At 41.3% G+C, this 22,324-nt stretch overlaps 1 protein-coding gene across 4 annotated transcripts in view; it reads left to right on the top strand.

The window, feature by feature from the left end:
• GNAO1 (G protein subunit alpha o1) overlaps positions 1-22,324 on the top strand; it is a 217,089-nt gene that overhangs the window by 169,281 nt on the left and 25,484 nt on the right. For all 4 annotated transcript variants that reach the window (XM_018564871.1, XM_018564873.1, XM_018564874.1 and 1 more), the window contains 2 exons: positions 9,184-9,312; positions 14,498-14,627. In XM_018564871.1, coding sequence (XP_018420373.1) covers positions 9,184-9,312; positions 14,498-14,627 — 259 coding nt within the window. The remainder of the gene's footprint in view (positions 1-9,183; positions 9,313-14,497; positions 14,628-22,324) is intronic.

Below are 22,324 nucleotides of genomic sequence, written 5' to 3' on the forward strand. Positions count from 1 at the left end.
TCTCTTGAAATTAATAAAAAAATATTTAGTTAGGGTTGCATTAAAGGGGCTGATTGGTGGAAGACATTTATAGTTTCTATATGGTTAATGCCCCCACCCATTGTTCATTTATAAATGGAGCACATTTAAAAGAAAAGTAGGGCAGAGGAAAACCGAGCAATAGGCACCAACTGACCATTGACTAAGATTATGTCTGCGTAACAATATTCTTGTGCAAGCCTCGAAACTGGAGCAGAAGATGGCATAGGATAGTAAATGCTGTGGCTGTGTTCTGCCCTTTTTTCTTGGACTAATAGACTAAATCTTGAAAAATATATAGGATCCTTTCAAATGAAACTATCATACCAGGACAAACTAAACTAGAGAACTAGGTTTGAAGACAATCTGCTATATCAGGTAAAAGTGGCAGGTTCTCTTGTTAAGGCATACCTCCAGCCATTGACGCTTGCCTTCATCTCCTGATCCCCTGAACTCCATTTTGTTCTGTGTCAGAGCTTATACCTGGTAAGCAGTCTTCTACCCTCCCCAAAGTGACAGTGTTCAGGCCTGAGGATTGCTGCATACTGTGAGGAAGGGAGGGTCACATGCTTTCCCATAACTTGGAGCACTGGGTATTTGCAAGAGCTTAGACAAATGGAGTGGCCAAGGAATGGTGCTGTAACAAAAGTACCTGATTCTTGCTCTAATCAGACAGAACATTTTACCTCCCAGGTGATGTTTTTGATTTGGGGGCACAACCTGCCTCCATAGTGCATATGCAGCCCATGGCCCTTACTCTCAGAGCTTATCAGGTCTTACCCCCTCCAGACCACCGTTTGCATACCTTCAGATCATCCAGTTCCTCCGTGCACAGGTGTGGACAAAAGTGTCTGTGACTGCAAGTGCTGCGAGCTAGCTAAGGCCAATGATGTGCCAGACTGCAGTGCTCCATTGGGGCTAGTGCCCTGTGGTTTTGTTAAGAAAGCATTTAGGAAGAGCTGTCACTTTGCTGCTGCCTTGTGGTCAGGACTTAAACACAGAAAAGGACATATTTATTACATGTCCTGCTGTGTGATGTATGGGTGTCATTGAATCAGCAACTCTCTGCCACGCTTGGTCAACTTACATTATATATCACTATTCGTGGAATGTTCATTTTGGGAAAACATCTTTATTTCATCGTCAGCAGCACATTAGCACTAATTTAGTCTTTCTGTTCTCTATTGATTACAGATTAATTATTTCATAAGTATGAAGATCTCTCAGGCAGACTTCCATCTAGTGTTAAGCGATTGAGCATAATTATTAGACAACACCACACATTCATCCATCAGGTCATTTGTCCCAGTTCACTGAGCCCTGGTTCACACCTAGGCGTATTGCATATGCGCGTCTGTCGCACGTTTTTTTTCAGGCGTGGGCCGTTTTGTAGCGCGTTAGGGACGGGCTGAAATACGCCAAGGTGTGAACCAGACCCATTGAATACAATGGGATTTAGATGTTTGAGCGTTTTGTAGAGCGTTCGTCGAGCGTAGAACGCGCTACAAAACATTCAGGTGTGAACGAGGGCTAAAGGTATAAAGCGTATGTGCCTGCCTTACAGTATTGGCCTACTTATTCGCCAGATCGTATTGCATTCATCACACTTTCTTTAAAGGAACATCTAGGTCTTAGAGCTATAACTGTATTTGCAGCAGTAAATAATACAGCTACACAAGTAAATGGAGAAGTTGTAGTTTTGTATACACTTTATAGGTTAATGTCAAGAATAAAAAAAATATAGAATTTTTGTTTTATTTTTAGTTAGATAAATATAAACATATTGCTAATGTATATTTTGGATGTTTGCAGCTAGAAGGTGTCACTCAGGACTCCTTTTCATGTGTTTTCCTGGCTATCCTTATCTGTGTTGCTGAGAACAAGCCCGTTTACAGAGCTCAAAAGCCCAAGTCGAAATTTATACGCACAATGGACCAGAACATCCATTCCGCCTTCTGTGTCCAGTAGGGCTGCAACAACTAATCGACATAATCGATTATTGAAAAATCGTGCTCTTTCTTTGTTGCATCCTGCAATCGGTGTCCTCAGTTGCATCCTGTATTAGATGTTTATTTGTAAAACAAAGGTTTAATTTCCCAACTGCTGGTGTTCTTCAGGGTTCCAATGTGCTGAAGATAAACCTTTTATCCTGAAAACCCCAATTTTATTTTGGCGCAGACAATCTGTGAAACTGATGTTAAAAATATAGCCATCCATTGTGTCCATTACTTAGATCGTTCAAGCCTTAAAAATTAATTAAAAATCTCTGCTGGCTTTTGAGCTACCTTGCTTCTAGTGGAAGGTTGGCTTACTAAGTGTGCTTTCCCTAATGCAAAGATGCTGCCCGAAAGAAAACTGTAGGGAAAATGTCAAAAGATATAACCCCCCCCCCCAGCTTCTGAACTCTAGGGGATAATGTCACTCTCCTCCCAGTTATGCCAAGTAGCTTAATTCTTTCAAGGCGTGTATTCACACGAGATCTAGGCTACTCTGTACTCCCTGGGATCTCACCAGATGGAGCTCAATCATTTCTTGCATGCAGGGAAGGGAGAACATTAAATAAGCAGACCTTGTGTTTTAAGTACAACTTCTACTTTAAGGGTGCACTCACACCAAAATTGGAAGGTAATCGCAAGTCAGCAGAGGCTCCGGTGATTTGCAGTTGCGCCTTATGATTTCTTTCTGATCCATTGCGTCCCGCCACTTTTTTGGGGGGGCAAGTTGTATGTGAAATATGTCATATATATATGTCACATACCTCACTGTAATGGCTTGCATTGCGTTCGCACACGTCTTTGGTACATTGCGTTGTAAAAAGTAGTGCATGCTCTACTTTTTTTTTTTTCCAATGCAATGCTGCGGTGTGAACTGTCCCCGTTCACACCCATTCATTTTTCATTACCCTTCAAAACCTGTTCGTCCGGCTCAGCTCAGTGCAGTGACATCAGAAGCTCTGCCCTACGTACGTTACGTCAACACACGTGACTTCATCAGGGGTCCACTTGCACATTAGGACCCATTCACACTGAGCGATTTATCGAGCGATTTTTGCAGCGATATCGCTCATATTTCCACGCGATATAGCTCTATGTAGCTTCTCCAATCCATTTCAATGGAGCTGTTCACATCTCGTCGCTCAATATCGCTTGTAGCTCCTACATGACCCTTTTTTCGAGCGATTTTGCTCCTGATTGCATACAGCCCAATAGGAAAAAGTCGCTCAATATCGCAAGTCGCTCAATATGGCTCAATGTCGCTCAGTGTGAATGGGGCCGTACACTTACTGGCGCTGATCACCTTTATTGTTTATTGTGTATAGAACATGATGATTTACGGGACTTTAGATCGCTGCAGCAAAGGGGAGAGAGAGGCTCCGGGAACTGGTCTAAGTGCAAGCCAGCTCCTTGGGATCAGGTGAGTATAACCTTGTGTTTTTCCTCCCTAGACACAAATGAGCAGCTAACCCTTGCAGTGTGGCGTAGCCACACTGCATGGGTTAATAATTTACCCTGGAGTTCTTCTTTAACTGCTCCTTTGCAGACTTGCCTGCCACCCCATTACAAATAATAGTGTGAGCTAGCCTGTGTGCTCTGTGCCTGCTCCCATATTTATTCAACTTGTATTTCTATTTGTACAGGGGGAAACCATATTTGCCTAATTACATACCGTACTCAAGCTCTGCTTCACAGTGTTACAGAATTGGGCTTTACTGCTCCTTCTTACAATGCAGGTCATCTGACTGATTGAAAACAATGCATTCCCTGAATGGCTGATAATTTATTTCAGCAGTTAAGACTGATTGCACTGATCTACTGAGGGATAATCTACACATTCCTGTATTTAATACAATAACAAAAATTTGGAACTGCAGACATGTATAAAAAAAATACTTCAAGGTAAACCCTGAAAAAGTAACTCAACATATTTGCTTACTGAAAGTACACCACACTTTCCCTTTAATTGTAGTATAAGAGACCTCATATTTGCAATCATGCCCAGCAACAGAGGCCTATCGCTGACTTGTGAAATAATTAACATGAACGTTACACAGTTTAGGCATCTCTATCAGACTGCATTATGCAGTGTTACAATTTTATAATGGCATAGGTTTTATTATTGAATTTGCCTTTCAAGTTGCAGGTTGAAAGGTCAGGACAGCCTATAATGATTTTCTAAGGATTGTTATGGGTATGAACCATGATGTTACTCTTAAAGTGACACTAAACCCAGGAGTTAAACCTTAAAAATTAATTCAAGTACCTTAACTACCGTATATACTCGAGTATAAGCCGTCCCGAATATAAAGCAGAGGTACCTACTGGTAAATGTACAAAATGAAGATAGATACCAATAAAATTACATGAATATTTATTTAAAAGAAAAACAATAACCTAGCTCTGTAAGTGGAAAAGGGGCTACAGGGCTACATATAATGTACTACGGATCATTTAAACTACGTCTGTTGGCTAAGTCCATCACAGAAGCAAGCTTGGAGTGGTGTTTATTTTACAACACGCACAGGGACCATGGGGAACAAAAGTAGCCACCCTCCAGAAGGAAGCACCAATTCAGAGATGATCTGAGGATCTTCAGCTCACCACATAGTTTACAACTCACTGTACGATCTTTAGATCTACAATTAGCGCTGTAGTACAAGGACCTGCCTGATTGGATGCAACTGATTGGATAGCTTAGGTAGGTCCTCATATTACATACCTTTGGTAAATCTAAAGGAGATTGTACAAAGATTGTTCCATTACATTTTAACATGGAGCAAAGAAACCACTCCACGAGTCTTCAGTCCTTTCCTGGTCTGAGAATGAAAGTATAACCCTATTAAGCCACCTGTAAGAATTCTCATCTGCACCTTACCTGCTGTAATGAAAATTCAGCTTGTCCTTGTAGCTATGTTAATGTCACGTTTGATGTCACATGTAAGATCTCAGGCAACAAAAAAACCATCCAATTATAATCCAGCTGCCAAGCGTCAGCTAGGATGCTGATGACATTTATAATGAAACAACTGTTACCGTGTCATTTAGAAAACACATTATAATTAACATAGAAATAATCAAAGTCAGGGATCGGCTTGTCAAAAATGTAAATACTAAGCATTTGTTCTGCACGAAGTTCACCCAACACGTACCTGTTCTGACAAGTATACAATAAAGTGCCAACTGGGCTTAAAGTGCGTATGAAGCCATTTTTATGTATGGAATGGTTAAAACCCATGTTGGGCGCTTTTTCTGCCTGTGTCACATTGGGAAGATTTCCCTTCAGACACAGGAGGTGGTAAGGGTGATCTCTCAAATGTGAGGGGATATCCCCTTCTAGACCATTGTTGCCAGATTTTCCCATTGCAAGATTTCCCTTCACCTAGTGTTTCTGTGACAACTCAAACACTTTAGATTTTCATTTAGTTCCTGTACCAGAGACAATGGCCACCAGCACCAACAGTGACAGTGAATCTCATTTTGTAGCTGATGTGATAAATTGAAACATTTCTCAGGTGAAGTTGCAATTTGCATAACACCGATCATTGTGCTTCAGGCGCATAGGTTGCTTTAGAACGGCCTTTCTCAACCAGGGTGCCTATTGGCTTTGTCAAGGGTGCCTTTCAAACAGTGTCATGCATTTCCATGGTGCAAGCAAGGCAGCCACCAGGCCATGGACATGCATGACACTATTCCAGGGTTGACTGCATCCAGGACCTCACCAAGCATACAGAAGAGGGCAGAATTCTGCCTCTGTCCAGACCTTCTCCACCTCCCACCCTCTGCCATGCTGCCGCAACTGCATTGTGGTGATGGTTTTAAAGTAGGACTCTGATGTGAAGAGGAGGACTGACGACTCTGATGTGAAGGATGTGGGGGACGGTCTGACGACTCTGATGTGAAGGGGGGGACTGAATACTCTGATGTGAAGGCAGCTCCTGATGCGAAGCGGGTGGGGACTCTGATGGAAAACATTTTTTGGTGGGTTTTTTTTGCCTGGGGCCTGCCCTTAAAAACCATACCAGACCCCTATCAAGGATAAGGGTCTGGTATTGATGTCCGGAGCAACTACACATCATTTTGTACATTTAATTTTCAATTAATAAAATGTCACCCTTCTTTGCCTGTTGCAATACTTGTGTTTTGATAATTAAAAATGAATCACATTGTATCTTGGTTGAAACATCACAAATTAGGGATTTCCCCAAATTTGATCATATAGTAATTGCTTTCTATTTGTTATATTTTTTACTGTAGGGACTATTTGCCATTTAGGCCTTGCAGCCTAAAACATTTAGAACATGAAAAATAATGAAAACTTTTGAAAAAAATGTTTTAAACAATCCACAATACCATAATGACTCTGTTCCCGTTTGTTGGTCAGGAACATGGAACACATTGAAAACAGTTCAGAACACACTGAATTTGGCCAATTTGCATTTCTGAATCCATGACTATTGAGAATATGCCGTTGCCAGGACCTTTTGTATAGCTGGAGGATGTGGTTGTAGTTACCAAGTCACAGTGACCACAACTATTGATTTCAGGATCTAGCGTATCTGTCTGTGTCCAAATTCTCCATTAAGCTAGCCTTCCCATCTTCCAAGTTACATATGGAAAACTCTCTTCCAGTGACAAGGTGTCCCCAACATCCTGTTCCAAATATTCAGGCATATATACAGACCCAACTCACAGGTGCTAAACCCACATAAAGTCTCCATGAATGGCCAGAAATTATTTGGCCCACTCACAGTGATGGCTGTTTAGTTGCTCCAGAGGAGTGCTCATGTTGGCCAAACATTAGGTTGTGTTTGCATAATCCACCCACAAGAGGCGTGATGGAGGTGCAGCTGATGGGCATAGGTGCATGAATGCTTATTTGCGTAATCAAAGAAGCTGCTTTTATAATGTACTGGTATTTAATAATTGCCAGTGCTGGTTTACGGGTGCTTTTACTGGCCAGGTAAGAAGCCCACTTAAACCCAATAGTTGTAAGCGGTTTCACTCTAATTCTAGGCATACACATTTAGCGTGCCCGCAGGCTGAATGAGAGAAATCAGTTGATTCCCCATCCACAACGTGGATGGACGAATTTACCCTGCCAGCTATTGTATTTAGACAACTGCACAGTGACTGCATCTGGCCGGCAGTTTTTCAACTGGTTTGTTGAGTCAGGTAATGCTGACAGGGCCACCCATGGCTCAAATTGGACAAAACTCAAGCCTTGCATGGCTACCTTAATAGACTGTGAGCTCTTTTACATATAGTGAAGTAAAGAGATTGGTGGAAGCCAACACTGCAAAATCAATACAACAACAATACAAACAGGAAGAATAGAAGGCATTGTACAGCATAGAGTAGATCATGAGCTCTAAAGGAAATTAGGTAGCAAAGTCAATCAGCCAACTATTCTGGCCTACACAGAATCAATCAGTGGACAGGTCATGCAACTCTTCTTAATCTTACCTATCGGAGATCCAGCCTACAGTAGATTTGGCCATCCATGGTAATGGCAACAATTGACTAATATAGGCATATTGCCCATTTTATGTTGGGTACAATGTAAGTAGCTGTGAACTGTCTGTGTGTGCTAGAGCAGCCGTCATTCAATTACATCTCCTATCATGATAACTAGATATCCAGGCAGAACTTGGCTCTTGTAACAGTTATCTGTTATCTGTGCAACATTGAGATAACCTTGCTCAACCTTCCCCTAATAGACATGTGATCATTCAGAAACAATAAATGGGGTAGTGCCTGCTGGGAAATATTTATTGCTTTCGAAATGTTCCCAGAAGCACAGTCTGGGGATAGTCTGTTCCATTTTCATACCAGGTCATGTTCAGTTCATATGATGATCCAATTCAAAGTGTGTAGACAGCTGGTGCATTAGAATATTAATTTTGTGGATACAATTGGCTGATTTGCAAGACCTCTAACTTTCTGTAATTCTTTTGTGTTTCTTAAAAGCTGAACTCCAGGTGAACCACTGAATACATAAAATATAAGAGAGCCATTGAACCTGCCAAAGTGTTTGTATTTCTGTCCATCCAGCCAGCCTTGAGATTTAGACAGCCCTGTCACACAAGACAACCCTGTCTGGCAGATCAGAAGACCAGATTTGTTTTCTGTTGTAGTTGAAACTCAACTGAACTTGCAGTTTAAATTGGCTAAATACATTCCAGTTGCATCAAAACAAAACGTGAAATGTTGAGTAGAAAAGCCTCTCCATTCCCAGCAAGCTGTAGAGAATGACCCTTGCTCTCTTTGGGGAAGCAATGATTTGATTGCACAGGTTTTACACACTACTGAGTCAGAGCCAGAGCTCTCTAACCAGTGGGGAGCAGGAACGTTTTAACTTATAGGTCTTGTCTGTTCCATGTGATAAAACAGTAAAAGGTGAAGTATCCAACTGATGAGCTATCTCAGTCACTCTGCTCTCTCCTGTCAGCATGCCCCTTGTTAGCAAATACTGTATGTACTGCAGCTCAGGCAACAGGCACTTGTGCTACTTTTCCCTTTCCCGATTTGAGCTCTGCTGTAAAGGGACTGCAAGAGTCTGATACTAAGTCAAATTCAGGTACTTACTCTGCTTGCATTTAAAATAATACATTTGTAATGGTTTATAAAGATAACAGAACTGTGTATTTTATATCTACCTGGAGTTCGGCTTTAATATCCAGCTATGGCTGAGACTTAGACAGGAATAGCAGCATTACACCTGTAGATTTTACTGTTGTTTTATGTGGACAGAATAGTTTCTAATGCATAGAGCTGCTTTCAGATTGGAAAAGAAGATTATTTTCTAATTTACTACAATTTTAATCATTAAATCAATTAGTCTCATACTCTGATTTTATGGTGAATTTGAAACCTATTCCTCTAGGGATGTGCTGATGTTGGTTAAATAATTGAATGCTAAATGAGGTCACTTTATACTAGACACTCCTTTAGCACTATTATATTAGTGAAATGCGATGCTTGCACACTGCCCTTTTGCTTTCTTAATTAAATGGTATTGTGCAAACCCAGGGCAACTAATCAGACATCTTTGTTTGGCCAAGCAGGCTACGCTTTTAATAATAAAATCTGACTGGTTGCTTTTTGTAATTGCACATTGCTGTGTTTGACCTCTGTCATATTAATGGAAATATATTTGTTTTCCTTACAGCTACCTAGACAGCTTAGATCGGATCGGAGCACCAGATTACCAACCTACAGAACAGGATATCCTGCGGACTAGAGTGAAGACCACTGGCATTGTAGAAACTCATTTCACCTTCAAGAACCTCCATTTCAGGTTGGTGTGGTACCTGGGCTTTTCACACATCTTCTATAACCATAAAATAATTGGGGAATTCACACAAACTGGATCATAAATTAATTCAGACATTTGCATGCAGCGGCTTCTATGTGCTTCCCCTTGTAATGGTCAGAAACACATCTTAATTTGTAGGTACCAGATTAACTCTGTAATTGCTTGTACATTTCAACAGTTTCTACCCCAGCTGTTCACAAATGGCATCTCCCTTTTGTTAGATACCATCACCACTAGCTGATTGATCCTCGAGTTTAGAATGAATGAAACATGTTTTAGCACGAGTTCACAACTTGCGTTGTGGCACATTGCCATTCATTTTCAATGGAAGCGCGACAAAACAAATTCAGCTGACCCTTAGTGCACTACAAAACATGCACATTCGATTAGTTTCCATTTACTTGCAGCACACTGGAAAAAATAAGGCCGGTGAATTTTTAGTACGTTTGCAAATCCATTGAAAGCACGTGGGCACCATATGTGAAAATGCACACACAGGTGTGAATAGACCCCTAGAGTTCAAGGTTACTCGCGTTCATGATGGTCTTGGACAGATTGTGTGGTATCAAGATAAAAAGCAGACTAAATAGTCCTGTCATTGGCTGGCTTGCTTATGAATTTGGCCTTCTTTTGACAAGTCCTTTTATTGTACTGCAGATTCAGGTTCTCAAGTTTAGGCCTTAAGCTAGTGGTTGGCATACAGCCATTATAACCACGACGACTACAGTGTGCCGAATAGTAAAGTGGTCAGTTGGTGGTGGTAGTGGCTTTTATGCAGCTGCTAGCATTCACCCTCAATGTGGTATCTCTTAGTAGACACAACTCATTTTGCTGTGATAACAGAAAAGCTTTGAATTTCAAAGCATACACCGCCTAATCCCCAAAGTTGGACAACACCGACCCAGCCGGTCACATCAATCAGGTGCAGGCTCCAAACATAAGTGCTGGCATAACAAAATACTAACATTCCAACGAAGAGCCGCACATCCAACAGTTCATTTAAAAAAAAACAGATTTAATGAAACTTCATACCATCCAAGTTCACAGTAAAATCATCCCACACCGAACTTATAGAAACCCACACGTTTCACCAGATAGGCTTAATCATAGACTGTCTCTATGATTAAGCCTATGTGGTGGAATGCATTGAGGCCATAGCATCGGTATAGGATAATTCTACTGTGTACTTGGGTGGTATGAACGTTCAATAAGTCTGATTTTTATGAGCTGTCGGATGTGCTGGTCTTCATTGGAATTTCAACAGAAAAGCTTTGTTGGCCAGACAGGTTGTTGTCTACTATGCCAACCCATTGCAATCCATCTTAATTCACTCTTCTGAAGTCAGATAAGGATGAGGTGGATTCTGATTGGGATTCTTCACTGAGAAGAACATTGAATGTAGATTTACAGACTCGTTCTGCAAATACCAGTTGCCTGAATGTCATGCTGAGCCTCTGACGTCACTGCTTTGAAACCCTGACCTGGAACAAGTATACGTCCCATTCACACCAGATCCATTAGCATCCGTTTTTTTCAGTGGATGCCAACGCAATTTACACCGTTCCATTGCGTTAGGCTCCATTCACATATTAACGGTATAAGCTCGGAAATGCACAAAACGTAAAACCTAATGCATTCTAATGTACCTTGTCCGCACGGCACAAAAACGGCATTGTGCAAAAAAAGTCCAAGTGCGATATTCAGGCCGGTCTGCACGTGTTCTGGCTATAGTAGTAGCCGCAAGCCTGCGGAATCCGCCCTTATGTTAAAATGTGCACGTTTTCATGCTGCGCGGAAAACTGCGCTGATTTTCCAACCGCTATGTGTGAATGGCTGCCTTCCACTTAAAAAAAAGTAGAGCAGGTTCAATGCAACGGACTGGAGTGAACTGCTAACGTGTGCCAATGAAAGGCAGGACCAATACCTTATATAGCTAAGTGTAAAAAAATCAAACCAAACCCCCCCCCCCCCCCCCCCCAAAAAAAAAACAACAACAACGTAACAACAGATGTCAACGCACTCTTCAAACTCAAGTCAACTAGGGCTGCAACTAATGAATATTTTCAGAATCGATTATTTGGCCGATTTCTTTTTTCAATTTATTTGGATTAAAAAATTAAATACCATCCTTAATTTAAAATAAAATACACAAATGCAGTGTTACAAACAAAGTTTACTTCAGAATAAAACTGCATGCACAATTTTTTGCAATTGGAACGCACGGCATCGTTGTATGGTGTGTTCCTGTGCAGGAGATCACACTGTGGATTAGAAGAGCGTTTGGGGTGCCATTGAAATGGCCCCTGACCCCCTCTCCTTAATGTAAAATCCTTTATGCCTTTTATTTCATTCCTAATGACACCAATGAAGTGAATGTCATTTTGTTTAAACTGCAGTTAAATTAAGAAGGCAAGTTCTCAATTTAAGGTCAACATACATTTAAGACATGTGCAAGCTAACTAATGAATTTAGTATTGCGGACACGGGGTTATATTTTTCTAGGGGATTTATCCTATCTGACATTGTTGTAAACTTCATTTGCTAAGAGTAATCTCCTTTGATGGGCACATTAACTTATCTTAATGTTCTATAAAAATGTGCCCTAAATAATCTTCACTGGAGCACTTTGTACAAAAAAAATCCTTTACAGAATGGATTATTGCATCAAAGTTAGACAGAGAACAAAGTATTCATTGTGATTATTTCTCGTCCTTCAGTGCGTACAGTCGGTGGCTCCCTCTAGTGGTCCAAGTCTGTCTGAGAAATCACATTTGTAACCATTTCTATCATTTGTGTGCTAGCGACACTGCCCAGCTGTGAATAACTTTTCAGCAAATGCAGGAATGTATTTTCGAATATAATTTTCATTTGTGCAAAAACATTGCTGTGTTCTGCACAGGTATTCAGAATTGAGTTGGAAAAAAAAAGTGAACGCAGTGCTTACAAGGAGCCCTTACTGCTTGATACTTTCAAATTCATTTGATATTAATGTAGTAAGAAGAATGTGATTTAAGAGGGAAAGGGCAGGAGCTGAGCTCAGGATTCTAGCGAGGCAGTCTTAGCTGGAATTTCTCTGAGGCTTAAAGTGGACCTATAATGCTTGTTTACACATTGTATTCAGAAATGTGAATATTAAATACGAATTATTATTATTATTGTGCAGGTCAGCTTTCTACATTATTTAGTTTAAAAGAGAACAAAAGCCAAACCTTTTTTTTGGCTTTAGTTCTCTTTTAGGTCACACAAGTATATCAGAGCCGCACTGCAGCTGGAAAAGATCCTGACAATATTGTCGAGATCCACCCCACTGCATTATTGACAGCTGGCTCTGCTTTTCTAGAGCCAGAGCCAGCTGTGCCTGTCCCCCTCCCCTGTCTGTCCTTCCAATGACCACTGGAGGAATAGAGAGGGGAGGGGGGGGAATCCTTGTGGGGAGCGATGACTAGCGGTCACTGCTCTCTGCAGGTTGAAGACCATGAGCTGAGTGATCAGTGGTTTGTGATCACTTCGTTCTTGAGCTATAGAGCCGGCTTTTGACAGCCACTGGCTCAAACTATTGGGAAAAGTACATTTCACTCTTCCAATAGTACATTTCACTCTTCCAATAGTTCTCCTCGAAGAGCCAGTCATACTAGTGATTCTGTCACTGACAGCAGTTTAAAGGAGACACCTGCTCTTATAGTTTCAGTCCATTTGCTGATGGAAATCCTTAAGAATATAATTTGCCAGTGAGGGAATAGTGATGGAGTGACACCTTGCTGGTTAGGGCAGTGAGGAAGCAATGCCATAGGAGCAAGTGTGTCCTTTTATAGTGATCCTGGCACTGGCAGCATTGGCATACTGTCTGAGATGACACTTTAGCTTGAGGCCCGGTGCAGGCCTGAGCGATCCGGGATCGCAAGGTCCTGCACAATGACAGACAGCAATTGCGGTGCGGCTCCATTGATTTCAATAGGTGACATCCACGCGGCATTCGCAGAAACGAGGTACGTGTACCTGTTTTGTTTTTTTTGCGATACATGACACGCAGCTGTTTTAGGATGCATGGGCGGAATCGCTGCGGGAAACCGTGCGATGCGGCATGACTGGGGTGCTATTAGAAAATAATGGCACCCGCAGTGCGATTGTCTATGCTGTGCGACTCCGTGACCGTGTGGTATCGTGCACGATTGTGGCGTGGTCTAGGTGTGCACCGACCCTTAATGTCAGGTTGTTAAATGTCACCTGAACTCTGACAGTTGCTGCATGTTACTTGCCTGACTCTTATATGCTGCATGTATAATAGGTGGAAGACATTTTGTCTGGCAGTTCACTTCAGGTGACCATTACCTATGAAATGTCAGCTGCCATATTTCCACCCTGACGTTCCTTTTAAAACAATGGTCTTGCTGAGGTGGATTCATACAAAGTAAAAGAAGTGCTGGAGAAAATGCTGTTTCAGGCTCCATACAGTGCTGGCCACGTAGCCAAAACCCAAGCCTTTGATTTTCTGAACTGCTTAAAAGGAATATTAGCCAAACTGAACTCAGATTCCACTCCAGCCTATCCACAGTGATCAGATGACTTCTTCAGGAGCCGGCTGAAATTTACACCCTTCCGGCCCGACCACTCTCGATCAGCAGATTAAAGATGCTGGTTGAAAAGTCTTCGAACGAACGGTTCTTACAGCCAATCGGCCGCAACACTGTATTCTGACAGCGGCTAGTGCACGCTGTCAGGACGTAAAGGGAATAGTAGCGAATTCCGCGATCAACACATGTAAGCGTTGACGGAGGAACCTGTTCTATTTTCTTTATTCCGCCCGCAGCTTGAACAAAAAAAATAAAACCGTGTATGGCTAGTTTAAGTGAGCAGCAATGGTGGGAGTCTGGAGCATTATTTATTTAATAATTTAATAATTTTTTTAATATGATGTGTACGTGTAAGTATTTCTGCCCTTTCATCACTGGAGCAAGGCTATTACTTTGTAATTACATTTGATGTCCTTGTTGGGTAACTATTAGATGCATCAGTCATCAGTTGGTAAATTTTGTTTTCGGGTTGAATTAACATTTAATTTTTTCATAACTAAAAATGACCACCTATAAGAAAATGATCATCAAGTTATGTTGTGTGTGTGTGTCCAGACATGTTGTCTGATGTCATCAAGAAGTTATTCTTCACACAGGCTGTTTGATGTCGGGGGACAACGATCAGAGCGGAAGAAGTGGATTCACTGTTTTGAAGATGTCACAGCCATCATTTTCTGTGTCGCTCTGAGTGGGTACGATCAAGTTCTTCATGAAGATGAGACTACGGTGAGTGTGACTTCTAAGACTGACCAATGAGAATAAATATGTGTATCTCTAAGGTTATAGCAATCAGTTGGTTATAGGTGGATGACGGCGCTGGTTCATTGGGTTTGTATATCTTGCCAGTTGTGGCATCACACTTGGTCACTGCTATAGATGTTAACACTTTGATGTACCAGTATGATATCCTTACTTACGGTCATTTTCTTCCTGGTGATGTTAATTTTCAACTATTCTAACAATTTGCGTATGCCGTCAGTGTCAAAATAGACAGCTCTACCTCTGGCAAGTATTGGGTAGAACTGGTTTTATTGTACTGGATACAAGTTGATTCAATGGGGAATTTTCTGTTGGTAACATAACATTAAAATGGATCTCCAGTTTGTCCAAAGTTTTCCCAACTTGTGTTGATGCTCATTATAACCAATACAGGTACGTTATTGCCACTGTATCGCCTTCATAGGTAACCTAGATTGTATGCTCTTGCGGGCTGACCCGCCTATCTCTGTTTTATTGTCTGTTCATTATGTATGGTTGTTTTTATGATTTATCTTAATTATAAAGCTTAGTGAAATATTTTGCTATTATACAAACAGTAGTAGTAGTAGTAATACGCTTCTATAGGTGTATGAGTAAAGCTTGATAAAGGACAATAATGGTGTGGTTATACCATCTTCCAGAGCAATGAATATGATTTTGCGTGGACGATGGATTTTGAGTCCGGTGAAGTAGTGCTCCTTTGATATTGTTCTGAATAAGTATGAGGCATACATGTAAGCAAAGGAGCATCAACACAGAAATCACCATCAGCTAGCACTGTAGGCAGAATGTGAAGTAGTTCTTGGCCCCAGAGGAATAAGTCCGGTCTGGGAACAGGTAATGGAATGTTTCCATCTTACCAAGAACTGTATTGGCTTCAATATCATTATGGAGTCTGCTCAAGCTACACATACTGACCCTCCTCAGGGAGTTTTAAAAAAAAAAGTTATCCAGCCTGATGCCTTACTAATCAAACCTATCTGAAGACTTGTTTTCTCTGGGCCAGCCAATCTGAGTAATTGTACGGGACACCGTGTTTTCTGACCAGAAAGAATCAAGCTCCCTCCACAATTCGGGATGTCCCCATACTGCAATGTACATAACTGCCCCAACTGATTTGTGGTATGCAGCTGTAAACAATTGTTAAAAAAAATATTTAGACAGGTAAATATATATATTTTGTTCTCATTTTGAGCCAGAAAGTGGAGCATTAGGCTTTTTCCTGTTTTTAAAACTTTTTTTGGGGGGAGATTAAGACGTCTGTTGTTTACAGACCTCAATAGCTGTTACTAAAATTTTAGAAGTAAATCAATCATGGGAGCAGTGACTTATTCCATAAGACAGGGGTGGGCAAATTAATATGGAATGCAGGAGCCAGCCTGTCCTATCCAGGAGCAAGGGACAACTAGACAAAAATTCAAATGTTAGGTGCAAGCTGTAATTTTCAATGAACAATGGCTACCTGGCTCCTGGGATTTGTCCAGCCCTGCCATAAGGTGGTCTGCATCTATCCAAACCCAGAAACAGGAGTATTTTTTTCTGTATGTTTTATTCCTTTTATTTTTACTACACTTTGCTTGTGTATGTCTCACTTTTTTTGGTATTTTTTTGGTAACTCTTTTCTATGCACTGCCCTACTAGAGATATTATAGGAGAAATATGGGTAGAGTGAAATACACTCATCCTCATAAATAGAGCCGACGTGTGACACTGCAGCTGTCGCACCTTAGCTCTATTGATCGGGAACTGCCGATCACTCAGTTCACAATCTTCTCCCTGCAGAGAGTGGTGATTGTCAGTCATCACTCCCCGCAGGGATTCCCCCCTCCCTGCGCTGTTCCTCCAGCACTGACTAGGGCGATGGATGGGGTAGGTAGCGGGCACAGCTGGCTCTGCCTCTTGAAAGTTGTCAAGCGGGTATCGGGGTGGATTCCATCAATATTGTCAGGTTCTTTCCCAGCCTCAGTGCTGCTCTGTGCTGTCAGCATATAGCGGGTTATAGCTTTAGGGGGACATAGTAAATGTCCTCCTGTGACCCTAAAGAGAACTATGGCCAAAAAATGGTTGGGCTACAGTTCCCTTTTAAATATAAAAATTAATTAGTAAGCGTTTTTTTATTGCTCTAAACAATGCACAAATCTAAAGAGACTTGTATGTGGTTGTGTATTATATTATCAGTGTCTATAAGCTTGGTTGTAAGTCGTTGCAGATCTGTGTGAGATTGCATCATGTGACTGATCTAGAGATCTCATTGTCAGCTACAGGGCAGTGGACAGTAGGAAGTGACTACATTAGGATTGCAGGTCACAGGGCAGCTTGTGGTATTGGAGTCCTGATTGTATGCAAGATGAGTCTTCCTCTCGTGGTAGCTGTTGATAAGAGACTGTGGGTATTTGTACTGACTCTAGAAGTACTATTGCCTGGCCTAGCTAACCTGTAACTGCTAGCAAGAACAGTGTGTGTGGTTTGCAGAAGCCTGTGTGCCAGACTTCTGGTGGGCAGAGTACTGAGTAGAGGTGTCAGCATTAAGGTTGTTTGTAAGCAAGTAAGGCGTGAGTAGTGGCAGCGTGGACATTTGTCTGTGCTTGTTTTTGTTCACTTACTTGTATCTGGATTGGGGAACTTTGGGGTCTTGGAATAACTGACCACCATGCTGGTCAGTTTCCAAGGCTGGGCGATGGATAGCAATACCTTGCACATCGTCCAGCCTCTCTCATCCCCATACTCCCTTGGTACTACCCAATCCGTCACATACTGTACTAGTAGGCAACCATCTAATATATCTTCATACGTCTTTATTCTGAATGCCAGTGATATCAGACGGAAGCATATGTGTGTACTTTTGTATAGCCAGAGGACAGAGAATGCTTGCATTTGGATATGATCTGACTCATTTGTCCAGGAAACCCTGGCAACATTGCATAACATAGCTCGACAAGTACAGTTATGTTGTCTGCTACACACATCTTAATCATTCTAAATCAAAGCGTTGTAACTGCCGGACAATTTTCTCACAACTGTTTACTGTATTCCGGAGATTCCATAGGAATATATTGGAATTCTTGAATAGTGCATAGTGAAACGCTCTTGCATTGCCATTACTAGTTAATGGCACCATAAACGTGACTGGAAGTACGCACATTACTCCTCCGCGTTTCCGCAAGTTAATGCACTTAAATTCAGAAGAAAAACCATGGAATGCATGTTGCAGATTTTTCTACATGCACTACTTTTTCACGTTTTGTCACGCGTATAGAAACCCATTGAAATTATTGGGGAACTGCAGCAAACGTGGGGAATAAACCGAGCCTAAAAGGCAGGTAAAAAGAAAATGGACAGAACAGGATATCATGTAAGGTAGTATTAAACTCTCAAACCTTTTTATTAATGAATCCAGAAAGTATTAATTGCATGGAAACTATTTCTTAAACCTTTTACCCAAGCACTTAGTCGTCATGTTTCCAAGCAGTTGACTCCATCTCTCAGCTCCACTTCCCTGAACTTCCTGACAGAGCAGTTTCCAGCAGCCGTCCATCTACAAGCTTAGAGAAGTGAGGAGCAGGGGAATGACTTGCCCTGCCTGTGCGTTTGTTGAGAGACACACAAGGGTGCTTCCATTGGAACCTGCAAGGAGCCACCCTAAAACCGGATATAGGGGCCAGTGGTCAGGGGACCAGCCGATTCCGCAGGAAGCTAAAACATAGTTTGAAATAGCTTAAAAACCTTTTGGCTCTTATATCACTTTAAATGCAGAATTTAGATAGACATGTAATATTCCAAGGTATCCTGGCCGTGTTTGTGGGAGGAGTTGCGGCGGCTCTCCTCCCCTTAAGAAGGGTGACAGGGAGCTTCAGGGCACGTCACAGCGAGGTCGCGCTTGACCCTCCCGCCCTTCCCCAGGTTCTATCATTTCACTAGAGCGTGCCCACTTATTTGGCACGCTGACCACAAAATCATGGCACACATCAGGTTGGTATCAGTAGGGTTCATGAAGGTTCGGAAGCCTAAGTAACTCTGACCACAAACACAATTCATGAATGAGCCCTAAAATAATTCTACTTGCTCAATGGCTTTGTATGATTACATTTTGTAATCCCAAAAGTGTGGCTAGGTCCTTGGAATACAAATGTATTTTTACACTAAACTTTTCCAAGCTTTCCCCTCCTGAACTAACACCAATACCCCCAGCCCCAGGTTCTTATCTACCTTCATATCAGTGCCAAGTCCTGTGCCATAGTGTCATCTTCTCAGACAAAAATAGTCCTTGGCACTGGCCATAGCTATGCACTTATCTTCATTGACTTGTATGGGGCCAGCCCAGACAGTGGAGCTGTTTCCGGAGACAGCCCCATACAAACCTATGAAGTCTTGCTGGCACGGATTTCTGTCAGTTGAAGAAAGGATAGCACAGGAGGTGGTTCTGCTATGGAGGTAAGAAAGAAGCTGGGGTGGAGGGCATTTGTTCAGGTTAGCTTGGGAGGGTTGGGGAATGGATTGGAGCAGTTTAGTTTAAAAGAAAATAGTCCTTCAAACTGAATAATGAGCCTTTTCAACTTTTGGCTTTTAAAATCTTCTTTTTTTCCTTCTTTGATGCCTTATACATGCATTATTGTTCCCTATGTAAGAAACATTTGCTTAAAACCCTCCGAAATGCAGCAAGCAGGATGTAAATAGTATAGATGTTAACTCTACCTAAGTGTATATGTACACAGGTATCCCACATGGAGAAAAGTCAAATACAGGAGGCTTTTAGGATAAAATGGTTTCTTTTCAGATCAGGTTGAATTGCTTCTGACTTGCTTTTATTCTTTTCCTCTGCTTTCTCTTCTGACTTTCTTTTGTTTGCATTTATATTGACCTGTATGCAGGAAAAAAAAAGTTCACATGCATTGGAGTATGATATGTGCACTTACCAGTACCCAAATTGAGGCAAAATAGACCCAGTTTAAAATGTAGACGTTGCATTCCAGATCCTTCCAAAGTATGGCATAAGGTGAAAAATAAAGTATACAAACCTTTAGTAATGATATTTGGATGATATATTGTTAAAATGGACCTTTGCTCCCCTTTCACTAAAAATCACATCAGTATGCAACTCTGCATGCTGATATAAAATCATTTAACATGTATTACATAAACCAACTTTTTTTGCTTTCACTTACTGCTTTTCCACTTCCTGCTTGAGTAAGTCACTGGAGATGTAGCCCTGGTCTCACAGATGCATCCTTGGAAGACTACATCACCAGTGACGTCCTGGGAAATCTCATTCATAAACTGCAAAACCTCACAAGATCTTGGAGGGGAAAGGCATTTTTCCCCCTGAGATGATGTGCACTGTTACATGTTCCAGGAGGCAGACCCAGAGTTCCGGGAAGTAAAGGGCAATGGATTAATCTGTCCTTAGTGAAAATGGCCACCTTGAGAAGACTGGGGAAGAAAAAAAAAATTGGGGTATGCATAGAATAAAAAGCTGGCAATTATCTAGAAGTATCTGTTTGTAGAAAGTCATTTGTAAGTTATGGTTGAAGTTCCTCTTTACGTTCTGTAATTAGAGCCCTAATTACAACTTTCCATACCAAAGTAGACATTGAAAGATGAGGCTGGCAATTTGTCTGCCTTACATATCGGTATCGTTGGTTTTTCTTATCTGTTAAATGGGTTAACAAGGCTTTCAGGTTTTGAAATGGATATCTACAGCCTTGGTGGCTGATTACATTTACCATCATCATTCTCCATAGAGGCACTTCCCAGAACTTGTGTTTTCAGATGTTCTTGACATTAAAGGGTTTGCACAATTTGTATATCTGGGGGTATTCTAGGTCATAGCAGCATCATATTTATAGCATTTCCACTGAAGTATGCATTTATCTAACGCTAATCAGAATGACCTCGTTTTAGTTATCCCTTAGATGAATGCCTGCCTTTCATCTAATGGTTGGAGAAAAAAAACCTGATTTTTGCCAATGTATGTTGCTGAAGTAAGAATATTGTAATATTAGTTTGAGGATGACTTTGGATTGTGTAGTCTTAAAGATGATCTGTGTATCAATGCTCATAATATGCTGTTATATAATATTAAATCTGAACTCCAAGCAAACCAGTAAATGCATATATTCGAAAAACATATATGTGATTTATCTTGCCTTCCAAAGGATTTGTATTTCTGCATATCCAGCCCTGAGATTTACATAGCTCTGCCAGGCAGTACAAACAGCCTGGTAACCTGACTTTTCCCTACTGCTTATAGAATACGCAACACAGCTAGGTCACCTCCCTATCAGTAGCTTGTGACTGGACAGTGTAGAAAAAGCAACAGACTGTAAGCATTTTGGCAAATGGCAAGGTTTTTCTTAATTTCAGCAAAATGAAATCACACCAGAACTAAAGTCTTAAACTAAGCAATGCACAGTCCCATAGGTGCCCCACACTGTAACCAAAAGGGCAACAGATTGTGCAGAAACATCTCATATTGTAAAGATTAATATAAAATTGATCTCCAAGACATCTGTTCACCAGCAGCCTATGCAGACATCCAGATGCATCTCGGGAGATAGATGTCAGTAGGCTTCCTATTTCTAATCTATCCGGCCCTCCTCCTTCACAGAAAACAGTCTTTCATACAACTTGGCATCCCATGTTTCCCCCTGGAAAATCTGAACCCTGAACTACTTTAAGAAACAAAAGACTAAGTTTTTGTAATTTCCTTCACAGTCCCAAGATTTAGATATTATGGAAAAGCTGTGTGTAGCTATGCAATGCAAGCACGACATCCCAAGAATATCTTTGAACTGGAAGCCCTCTGTAAGAAGCGTAGGAAAACATTCTGAAAGTAAGAAAAAGTTGTAGATTATGTGATACCTTGTATTGGCTAACCCTGAACTGAACAAATCCCAGGAGTCAGGTGACCAATGCTCCTCAGAAATTACAACTGGTGCCTAACGTTTGAGGTTTTCTCTGGTTGTTGTCAGTGGAGCTGGCTACTAACAAATCCTGCTGGCTCCTGGATTGGACGGACTGGCTCCTGAATTCTCTTTGTCCACGCCTGGGCTAACCTTTGTAAGTGTCAGTAAACCACTATGTGAAGGGTGGGTTTTTGCACGGCATATTTGCACATTGTGGCACACTTACCTTACAAGTGTTTCCTTCTCCTGCGCTGTCACAACCATCTTTGGTCCCCTACAGTGTTCTTCTCCCTTACCACTTCTGGGTTTCATCCGAATCCTCTTTGGCCATTGGGTGGTATGCACACAGGAGCTACATTCTCTTAAGCATCAAGCCCATTCGCGGCTTTTTAAATAATCATTGGGGAAGAGGGAGAGCTTTTTTTGGCTGAAGAGACTTTGCATGTTTCTTTCTTTCCAGTGATTTTTTTTAAACCTCTGCTTTAAATTGTTTGTCTCAACCTGCTGCCACTTTGCTGGGCAGCTTGGTCTGCTAAAGGAAGTTGTAACATAACAGACTTACTGACTGGATCATCAGGTGAAAATAAAGGAAAACATTTAAAAAAGTGACACAGCAGGACTTGGTCGAAGTTTGGGTATGGCCAGCTTGACGCTACCCTTTCCACCGGGTGACAATAGGGAAATCAATCCTAAAAAAATATATATTAATACAAATACCATATTTAAGGATTGGTAAGCTGCAATATATATATATATATATAT

The sequence above is a fragment of the Nanorana parkeri genome, unplaced genomic scaffold, assembly GCF_000935625.1.
Source record: "Nanorana parkeri isolate BGI_ZX_2015 unplaced genomic scaffold, ASM93562v1 scaffold790, whole genome shotgun sequence".
Classification (NCBI taxonomy): Eukaryota; Metazoa; Chordata; class Amphibia; order Anura; family Dicroglossidae; genus Nanorana; species Nanorana parkeri.